The sequence below is a fragment of the Acipenser ruthenus genome, chromosome 28, assembly GCF_902713425.1.
Source record: "Acipenser ruthenus chromosome 28, fAciRut3.2 maternal haplotype, whole genome shotgun sequence".
Taxonomy (NCBI): domain Eukaryota; kingdom Metazoa; phylum Chordata; class Actinopteri; order Acipenseriformes; family Acipenseridae; genus Acipenser; species Acipenser ruthenus.
The window spans coordinates 3,220,790-3,232,275 of NC_081216.1; the positions used below are offsets into that span (position 1 = coordinate 3,220,790).

Consider the following 11,486-nt stretch of genomic DNA (forward strand, 5'->3'; position numbering starts at 1 on the left):
GTGTAGCTGGCTGTGTTTCCACTGCCTGTCCCCTGGTAGAGCTGAGTCTGGGTGAGGTGTAGCTGGCTGTGTTTCCACTGCCTGTCCCCTGGTAGAGCTGAGTCTGGGTGAGGTGTAGCTGGCTGTGTTTCCACTGCCTGTCCGCAGGTAGAGCTGAGTCTGGGTGAGGTGTAGCTGGCTGTGTTTCCACTGCCTGTCCCCTGGTAGAGCTGAGTCTGGGTGAGGTGTTGCTGGCTGTGTTTCCACTGCCTGTCCCCTGGTAGAGCTGAGTCTGGGTGAGGTGTAGCTGGCTGTGTTTCCACTGCCTGTCCCCTGGTAGAGCTGAGTCTGGGCGAAGTGTAGCTGGCTGTGTTTCCACTGCCTGTCCCCTGGTAGAGCTGAGTCTGGGTGAGGTGTATCTGGCTGTGTTTCCACTGATGCTCAGCTACACCTCGGATAGCACAGTTTCGTATCTCATACCCAACGGGGCCTGACTGTGCTCGTCAAAAGGCCTGTGCTAAAGAGACAAGCTGTGTTAAACAATGACGGCTGGCTTACAACGATTTTCTCTTGATGCTTCTTGACGAAACCTCGTTAATAAGACTACTGACTGACGGCTGCACAATAATAAACCAAAAACAGCCACAAGCGTTTGTTCAACTTGGTTCATCTTCGCTTGTTCTCATACATTTAAATCAATCCCACAAATCCAATGTGACCTTTTACTGTTGCACTATTACTTCCTGGGTCAGCTATCACCTGGGGAGAGGCAGTGGAAACCAGGGATAGACAGATGAAGTGTCACAGACAGACAGTCAGAGAGAGGGAGGGAGAGAGTGCCCTGGTTCCCTATGAGAATGAGGTCTGTTGAGTTCACTGAGAGAGGAGTATGCTGTTCATGAGAGGCTGGGTGGTAACAGAGGGGCTATTGTTTCCGCGGGAGAGTCTGGGACTGAGGGTTGTATTAATTACACTGTCAGAGCAGGAATGCAGAGTATTTCACTAACACGAGACGGGATACACACACACACACGTTCTATAGGAAGAGATGATAACGAGGGGATAAAATTAAAGCTCAGGGAAAAAAAAATCTTGGTCACGTGCGACTGGCTGGTGTCAGGTTACTGGACAGCAGTTAGCAGACAGTGCAATCTGAATCGTATTTTGTCACATACTTGTACTTGCTTGAACCGAAGTCATTGTATTTTATCTTGCTCTTAATTGTATTAATACTTGTACTGTGATTCTTGAAATGTATTTTTGTTTACGACTGCTAAGAAATAAATAATAATAATAATAATAATTAATAATAATAATAATAATAATAATAATAATAATAATAATAATTAAATAGCTCTGTACTGAGCGAGTTCAGTGTGGTCTCAGCTCTGCCCCCTGGTGGGCTTTACTGTGCATCACAACAACAAAAAACAGCAGTTTGGCTTTATTTTCACTGCTTGTATTGAGAGTTGCTCAAGACACAATGTCAGGGAGGAAAGTGGGGAGGGGATGGCAGTACAGGTCAGGGTTGGGGTGCGCTCTCTGACACCCCATTCTCTTTCTCTCGCTCTCTCTCTCCCTCTGTGTGTGTGTGTCTCAGTGCGTGTCAGTGTGACTGTGTGTGGGTGACAGTGTGTGTCTCAGTGTTAGTGTGTACCTGAGTGTCGGTATGTGCGTCTCAATGCGTGTCTGCTTGTGTGTGTCAGTGTGTGTGTGTCTGCCTATGTGTCTGTGTGTGTCTCAGTGAGTGTTTTTAGTGTGTGGGGGAGGGGGAGCAGGTATTACTATCAATGTGCAGACAAAAGATAGTAACTCGTTGTGGGGACGTCCCCACTGTGTAAAACACGTTTTTAAGAACTTAAAAAAAAAAGAAAAGTGTCAAAATATTTAGTTTGCTGTAGACTTGCACCCTGTGTGGAGTTTTGTCTGACGAGTTAGAAACAGCAAATAGAAATATAGTGAGAGTCAATGAGAAGTTCCCACAAATATAGAAATATAAATGTGTGTGTGTGTCTCAGTGTGTGTGTGTGTGTCTCAGTGTGTGCGTGTCTCAGTGTGTGTGGCTCAGTGTGTGTGCGTGTCTGTGTGCATGTCTCAGTGTGTGTGCGTGTCTCAGTGTGTGTGTGTGTGTGTCTCAGTGTATGTGCGTGTCTCAGTGTGTGTGTGTGTGTCTCAGTGTGTGCGTGTCTCAGTGTGTGTGGCTCAGTGTGTGTGCGTGTCTGTGTGCGTGTCTCAGTGTGTGTGCGTGTCTCAGTGTGTGTGTGTGTGTGTCTCAGTGTATGTGCGTGTCTCAGTGTGTGTGTGTGTCTCAGTGTGTGCGTGTCTCAGTGTGTGTGGCTCAGTGTGTGTGCGTGTCTGTGTGCGTGTCTCAGTGTATGTGCGTGTCTCAGTGTGTGTGTGTCTCTCAGTGTGTGCGTGTCTCAGTGTGTGTGGCTCAGTGTGTGTGCGTGTCAGTGTGTGTGTGTCTCAGTGTGTGCGTGTCTCAGTGTGTATGTGCGTGTGTGTGCGTGTCTCAGTGTGTGTGTGTCTCAGTGTGTGTGTGTCTCAGTGTGTGTGTGTGTGTGTGTGCATGTCTCAGTGTGTGTGTGTCTCAGTGTGTGTGTGTCTCAGTGTGTACGTGTCTCAGTGTGTGTGTGTGTGTGTGTGTGCGTGTCTCAGTGTGTGTGCATGTCTCAGTGTGTGTGTGTCTCAGTGTGTGTGCGTGTCTCAGTGTGTGTGTGTCTCAGTGTGTGCATGTCTGTGTGTGTGTGTGTGTGTGTGTCTGTTCTCATCATACCAACACTTTGACACCCCGCTATGGATCCAGTTTCACGCTCCCTTCAGCTCTGCACGTTTTCTCTCCGGTATTGATTTACGGGGACTGTGTTATTGTTGTTGTGGTGCTCTGGGTTGTTAGTGTGGGCTCGGCTCCAGCTTCGCTGACGGCTGGGAGCTGAGGCAGGCAAGCTGGCTAGCAGTTCACAGGACTCTCCTAACAGAGCCCTGACAGAGTGAGGAAACCCTGCAAGCAGGACCTTGAGGAGACACCAGCAGGGGCAGCTTCAGGAAAGTACTGACTGCACACTGCCATGGTACCGTACTGCACACTGCACACTGCACACTGCCATGGTAGCACACTGCACACTGCCATGGTACCGTACTGCACACTGCACACTGCACACTGCCATGCTAGCACACTACACAATGCCATGGTAGCACACTGCACACTGCCATGGTACCGTACTGCACACTGCACACTGCCATGGTAGCACACTGCACACTGCCATGGTAGCACACTGCACACTGCACACTGCCATGGTAGCACACTGCACACTGCCATGGTCGCACACTGCACACTGCACACTTCCATGGTAACATACTGCACACTGCACACTTCCATGGTAACATACTGCACACTGCACACTGCCATGGTAGCACATTGCACACTGCCATGGAAGCACACTGCACACTGCCATGGTACCACACTGCACACTGCCATGGTACCACACTGCACACTGCCATGGTACCACACTGCACACTGCACACTGCCATGGTACCACACTGCACTGGGGATCACTGTGGTGCATTTCTACCAGTATGATACCATTGCGCTCACCTGCTCATCTCCTCTCCTCTCTCTCTCTCCCCTTCCCTCTCCTCCCTCTCTCTCCTCTCACCCTTCTCCTCCCCTACGGTCTTCTCTCTCCTCTCTTCTCTCTGCCTTCTTCTCTCCTCCCCTCTCTGCTCTTTCTCTCTCTCTCTTCCCCTCTCTGCTCCCCTCCCTTCTCTGCCCCTCTCCTCTCTTCCCTCTCCTCCCTCCTCTCGCTCGCTGCTCAGTTCCTGTTGCTCTGGGGTGTGAGCTTCCCGAGATAGAACCAACAGGAAGCAAAGGAGATTGCTTGTTCCTGAATGTGTGTGTGTGTGTGTGTGTGTGTGAGAGTGTGTATGTCTGTGTGTGTGTTTGTGTGTGAGAGTGCGTGTGTGTGAGAGTGTGTATGTCTGTGTGTGTGTTTGTGTGTGAGAGTGCGTGTGTGTGAGAGTGTGTATGTCTGTGTGTGTGTTTGTGTGTGAGAGTGTGTATGTCTGTGTGTGTGTTTGTGTGTGAGAGTGCGTGTGTGTGAGAGTGTGTATGTCTGTGTGTGTGTTTGTGTGTGAGAGTGCGTGCGTGTGCGTGTGTGTGTGTGTAATTATGTGCTAGTTGCAAACAGCCCAGTTACCTAAAAAAAACAGAACCAAAATAAACAACCAACCAACCAAACAAACAAACAAACGACTACATCCTTTACAAAAGAAAGTGTGGCGCAGAATTAGGGTCAGGGTTAGGGTCAGGGTTAGGGTCAGGGTTCGGATCTCGAGAATGTTGTACAGTTTTACACTGGCCTTTCCTTCTGCACCCGGTAAAGAGCGTGGTGTGTCTTTCTGCACCTGTGCCGATGAAGGAATAGGGAGGGTGGAAAAGCACAGAATTAAGATCAAACAATGTGGAAAAGAGCAGACTGCAGCAGCCCTGTTAAACACCAGTCATGCAGTGCACTACATCAAGGCTGCACTACAGTGACAGGCATTTGCACACAAGCTGTGAAACAGACACAGAGAGAGAGAGAGAGAGAGAGAGAGCAGCTGTCAGGACCGCTGGGGAGATGATGAAGGCTGTGGGTCACATGGTCTCTCTTTCTCTCCCTCCCTCTATTCAATAGGCCGTGGGGGGAGGAGGGGAGAGGCTTGGGGGCCAGCTAAAGCAAGAGAGAGAGAGAAGGAGAGAGAGCGTTCCCTGTCTGTCTGCTTTCTTATTTCCACAGTCAAGAGAAAAGGGAGGGGTGGGGAAAGAACTGGTGTGTGCTTTCTGATCCTTGCAGTCAAAAGGAAAACGAGAGAGAGTGAGAGAGGGAGGGAGGGAACTGAGAGAGAGAGAGGAAGAATTCATTGGTGGATGCTTTCTGATTCCCTACTGTCAAGAGGAAAGAGAGAGAGAGAGAGGGAGGGAGGGAGAGAGAGAGACCATGCATTTGTTCAGGATCACTCTCCTCCTCCTGGTTCTCCCTGTGGGAAGCTGCTGTCACATGTAAGAGAGAGGCTCCAGAATGCCTTGGAATTCCCTGGTTCTGCTTCACAGAGTGCTCTGCCATGCTATGGAGTAGCAATAGAGATCCACACTGAACCAATGGCTCAGGTAAGGAAACGGAGCTTATTAAATAATAATAATAATAATAATAATAATAATAATAATAATAATAATAATAATTTCAGTGAGATGTGCTGTATTCTGTCTCTTGGTGCTAGGGCTGTGTATTCTGTCATCATATGTGAGTGTGAGAGCAGCTTAGCCTTTCTCTCAGTGTGAGTGTGTGAGTGTGAATTCACACTGGGAAAGGGTGTTGGCTATCACAGTGCTCTGCATCCATCGTTGTTGTGTGTGCGTGTGTGTGGGTGGGTGTGTGTGCGTGTGCGTGTGTGTGTGCGTGTGCGTGTGTGTGCATGTGTGTGCGTGTGTGTGGAGCTGGCTTGCTCTGTAAAGCTGGTATCGGTGTGACTCTCTTCTCTGCTACCTGTAGCAGCAGGGCTCGTAGTTTTAGGGATGCTTCGTCTCTCTGTCTCTCTGTCTCTCTGTCTCTCTCCTCTCTGGATGGAGGGCTGGTGTTGTGTTTATTTATTATGAATTCACAAGCAGCAGAGATGAATGGGGAATGCAATGGGGAAGAGGCTGCCTATACTTATATCAAAGCAGGGCAGCTAGAAAGTATTATTATTATTATTATTATTATTATTATTATTATTATTATTATTATTATTATTATTATTATTATTATTATTATTAACAATGTTGTTGTATGGTGTACTATTACATATGTATTGATCTGAAGAAAAAAATATTATTTGAAAAAAATATAATGCAGTTTATATTATATTGCTCCATAATTTTTAGAGTGTATATTATATTAGATTGCATTGCTCCATAATCATTATAGTGTATATTATATTAGATTGTATTGCTCCATAATTTTTAGAGTGTACATTATATTAGATTGCATTGCTCCATAATCATTATAGTGTACATTATATTAGATTGTATTGCTCTGCAATTATTGTAATGTATATTACATTAGATTGACACCTTTGTTACAATATGTATTATTTGGTATTGCTCCATCATATCTATAGTGTACATTATGGCATTGCTCCATTGTTATTTCACAATTCATTCACAAATAAATTCTTAATTAAAGATTGAGCCACATTTGCAGTAGATTGTGCTGTAAAATTCTATAACTTGTTTTTTTGGTATGTAAGTCAGTGCCCTTTAATATAATATAATATAATATCATACTGGGATCAGTGCTATTAGTATGGAGAGCTCAGCTGTATGTCTGGTGGCACCCTGTGTGTCAGTGCATTGTAGTCTGTAGTTCAGCTTAATATCCAGGCGCTCTTCTGTGAGCTGCCTGCTGCCTAGCTCAGTGGTGCTGTGATCCAGACACGCCCTGATCCTCAGCTCTCTCTTTTCGGGTGCGTGGTTTAAGAACACTATGGCAGGGGTCTAGGTGTCTGTGTTAAACCGTGTGGGTATCTCGTGTGATACATGCCGTGGTGTGTTGATTTTAAACTGCAGTTACAATCCATTCAGAGGGATCTTCAACTGCAGTTGCAATGTAATTTGAGTGAACCTAACCTGCAATTGAAATGCAATTCAGTTAATCTTAAGCTGCAATAAGGGATCTAGTCCCATTATGTTATAAACTGTGTTTAATGTGTACTCTAATATTAGCGCAGCACATTAGGCTTTTAGGGTTAGTGGTCTCGCTGAAGCTGTGCGCAGTGATCTCGCTCTTCAGTGCAGTACAGTGTGTGACGCTGAATTCACATGGTTCCAGCTCAGAGCAATGCAATGGGAGTGTGAAACCTCGATCAGTCGCTAATCAGCTGCCTGCCTCCTCAGTCAGGGTTTATCTGAACTGTGCAGGGGGGGGGCAGGGTCATCCAGGGAGATAGCTGACAACCCTTTATCAGCCTGAGAGTTCCCATCTGCAGCGTACTGGGGGGGGTTAAACACAACAGTTCCAGTACTCGCTGTGCTTAGCTCCTAGTACTACCCTGTGCTGTGCTGTGCATTACCCTGCCCTGTGCTGTGCTGTACTGTGCACTACCCTCCCCTGTGCTGTGATGTGCATTACCCTCCCCTGTGCTGTGCTGTGATGTGCATTACCCTGCCCTGTGCTGTACTGTGCATTACCTTCCCCTGTGCTGTGCTGTGATGTGCATTACCCTCCCCTGTGCTGTGCATTACCCTCCCCTGTGCTGTGCTGTGCATTACCCTCCCCTGTGCTGTGCTGTGCTGTGCATTACCCTCCCCTGTGCTGTGCTGTGCATTACCCTCCCCTGTGCTGTGCTGTGCTGTGCATTACCCTCCCCTGTGCTGTGCAGTGCATTACCATACCCTCCCCTGCCCTGTGCTGTGCTGTGCATTACCCTGCCCTGTGCTGTGCTGTGATGTGCTGTGTATTACCCTGCCCTCCCCTGTGCTGTTCTGTGCTGTGCTGTGCATTACCCTGCCCTCCCCTGCCCGGTGCTGTGCTGTGCATTACCCTGCCCTGTGCTGTGCTGTGCTGTGATGTGCTGTGTATTACCCTGCCCTCCCCTGCCCTGTGCTGTGCTGTGCATTACCCTGCCCTGTGCTGTGCTGTGATGTGCTGTTTATTACCCTGCCCTCCCCTGTGCTGTTCTGTGCTGTGCATCACCCTGCCCTCCCCTGTGCTGTGCTGTGCTGTGCTGTGATGTGCTGTGTATTACCCTGCCCTCCCCTGCCCTGTGCTGTGCTGTGCATTACCCTGCCCTGTGCTGTGCTGTGATGTGCTGTTTATTACCCTGCCCTCCCCTGTGCTCTTCTGTGCTGTGCTGTGCATTACCTTGCCCTGTGCTGTCCATTACCCTACCCTGCCCTTCTTGGTGATTGCTGCTGCTTTGAGTCTCCGAGCAGGAATTTAAGATTCCCAGCCTCTCCGTGTTGAATCCCAGAGCGCAGCGGGAGAGGGGGGGAGGTGGCGCACAATGGAGAGATTGTCCGGAGAAAGAAAGTAGGACGTAAAAAAAAAGAAAAAAGTAAAGAGTTGAACAGTTGAAGTCAGCTCGCGGCTCGCATTGTTGACCTTTCCCAGAAAAGCATGAGGGAGGAAGAGCGAGGAACGGCTGGGTTTAAATCATCAGCATTACCATACCATACCATACCATACCATACCTTACTGTACCAAACCATACCATACCATACCATACTGTACCATACCATACCATACCATACCATACCTTACTGTACCAAACCATACCATACCATACCATACTGTACCATACCATACCATACCATACCTTACTGTACCATACCATACCATACCATACCATACGATACCTTACTGTACCATACCATACCATACCATACCATACCTTACTGTACCATACCATACCATACTTTACTGTACCAAACCATACCATACCATACCATACCATACCATACCTTACTGTACCATACCATATCATACCTTACTGTACCATACCATACCATACCATACCTTACTGTACCATACCATATCATACCTTACTGTACCATACCATACCATACCATACCTTACTGTACCATACCATACCATACCATACCTTACTGTACCATACCATACCATACCATACCATACCTTACTGTACCATACCATACCATACCATACCATACCTTACTGTACCATACCATACCATACTTTACTGTACCAAACCATACCATACCATACCTTACTGTACCATACCATACCATATCATACCTTACCGTACCATACCATACCATACCATACTGTACCATACCATACCATACCATACCATACCTTACTGTACCATACCATACCATACCATACCATACCTTACTGTACCATACCATATCATACCTTACTGTACCATACCATACCATACCATACCTTACTGTACCATACCATACCATACCATACCATACCTTACTGTACCATACCATACCATACCATACCATACCTTACTGTACCATACCATACCATACTTTACTGTACCAAACCATACCATACCTTACTGTACCATACCATACCATACCTTACTGTACCATACCATACCATACCTTATTGTATCAAACCATACCATACCATACCTTACTGTACCATACCATACCATACCATACCTTACTGTACCATACCATACCATACCATACCTTACTGTACCATACCATGCCGTACCATACCATACCGTACCATACCATACCTTACTGTACCAAACAATACCATACCATACCATACCTTACTGTACCATACCATACCTTACTGTACCAAACCATACCATACCTTACTGTACCATACCATACATACCTTACTGTACCATACCATACCGTACCATACCATACCATACCATACCTTACCGTACCATACCATACCGTACCATACCATACCTTACTGTACCATACCATACCATACCGTACCATACCATACCGTACCATACCATACCGTACCATACCTTACTGTACCATACCATACCATACCATATCATACCATACCATACCGTACCATACCATACCATAGCATACCATACCATACCTTACTGTACCATACCATACCATACCGTACCATACCATACTATACCATACCATACCATACCATACCGTACCGTACCGTACCATAGCATACCATACCATACCATACCTTACTGTACCATACCATACCATACCGTACCATACCATACCATACCGTACCGTACCATACCATACCATACCATACCTTACTGTACCATACCATACCATACCGTACCATACCATACCATACCGTACCATACCATACCATAGCATACCATACCATACCATACCTTACTGTACCATACCATACCATACCGTACCATACCTTACTGTACCATACCATACCATACCGTACCATACCATACTATACCATACCATACCATACCATACCGTACCATACCTTACTGTACCATACCATAGCATACCATACCATACCTTACTGTACCATACCATACCATACCGTACCATACCATACCATACCGTACCGTACCATACCATACCATACCATACCATAGCATAGCATACCATACCATACCATACCTTACTGTACCATACCATACCATACCATACCTTACTGTACCATACCATACCATACCGTACCATACCATACCGTACCATACCATACCATACCATACCATACCATACCTTACTGTACCATACCATACCATACCGTACCGTACCATACCATACCGTACCGTACCGTACCATACCATAGCATACCATAGCATACCATACCTTACTGTACCATACCATACCGTACCATACCGTACCATACCGTACCATACCATACCGTACCGTACCATACTGCACCATATCATATCATACATACCGTACCATAACGTATCGTACCATATAATGCATACTATACTATACCATACTATACTATACCATACCATACTATACTCTATCATACTATACCCTATCATACTATACCCTATCATACTATACTCTATCATACCATACAATCCCTTGTAAAAATCTAACGCAGTGTTTTTAACTTTCCTCATGGTTATACCATGCATTTACCATAGTTTACCCTGCTTTGCCATTTTTTTAAAAATATACTTTATCATGCCTCTCTGTGCTTTACCATGCCTCTCTGTGCTTTATTATTTATTTCTTAGCAGACGCCCTTATGCAGGGAAACTTACAATTGTTACAAGCTATCACATTATTTTTTACATACAATTACCCATTTATACACTTGGGTTTTTACTGGAGCAACCTAGGTAAAGCACTTTGCTCAAGGGTACAGCAGCAGTGTCCCCCACCTGGGATTGAACCCACGACCCTCCGGTCAACAGTCCAGAGCTCTAACCACTACTCCACACTGGTACAGCATGCATCCCTATGCTTTACCACAACTCTCTGTGCTTTACAATGCTTCCCTATGCTTTATCATACACCTCTGTGCTTTACAATGCTTCCCTATGCTTTACCATACACCTCTGTGCTTTACAATGCTTCCCTATGCTTTACCATACCTCTCTGTGCTTTACAATGCTTCCCTATGCTTTACCATACTTCTCTGTACTTTACAATGCTTCCCTATGCTTTACCATACCTCTCTGTGCTTTACAATGCTTTTACTGTGCTTTATTACACTGTGCTGTGCTTTTACTGTGGGAAACTTTTATAAGGGACACCATACTATACCCTACCATACTATATTCTTCTATACTACATCATAAAACTCCATAGTATAGTATATAATAATATACTATACCATTCCATACTACCATACTGTACTGTACTCTACCACACTGTACAACAGGGATGGAAAGAGAATCCTACTGCACAGAATTTTTAGCCATTCCAGTTTTAATTTTAATTTTTTTCTTTCCTTGTAATTCAATCAGACTGCTTGCGCATGGAAAGTTTAGACAGCGCGAATCAGTATCTCTATAGGCGTGACTTTCACACACAGACCACAAGCCAGGGAGAAAGGTCAGAGATCACAGAGGCCACA

The 11,486-nt window shown here is 45.9% G+C and overlaps 1 protein-coding gene across 3 annotated transcripts in view; it reads left to right on the forward strand.

The window, feature by feature from the left end:
* Positions 1-4,874: 4,874 nt before the first annotated feature.
* Positions 4,875-11,486, forward strand: part of LOC117434474 (rho GTPase-activating protein 23-like) — a 66,833-nt gene continuing 60,221 nt past the window's right edge. For 2 of the 3 annotated variants that reach the window (XM_059002923.1, XM_059002926.1), the window contains exon 1: positions 4,876-5,128. In XM_059002923.1, coding sequence (XP_058858906.1) covers positions 4,889-5,128 — 240 coding nt within the window. In that variant the 5' untranslated portion in view covers positions 4,876-4,888. Of the gene's footprint in view, positions 5,129-11,486 lie in introns of all 3 variants that reach the window. The other variant, XM_059002925.1, reaches the window with a different exon arrangement.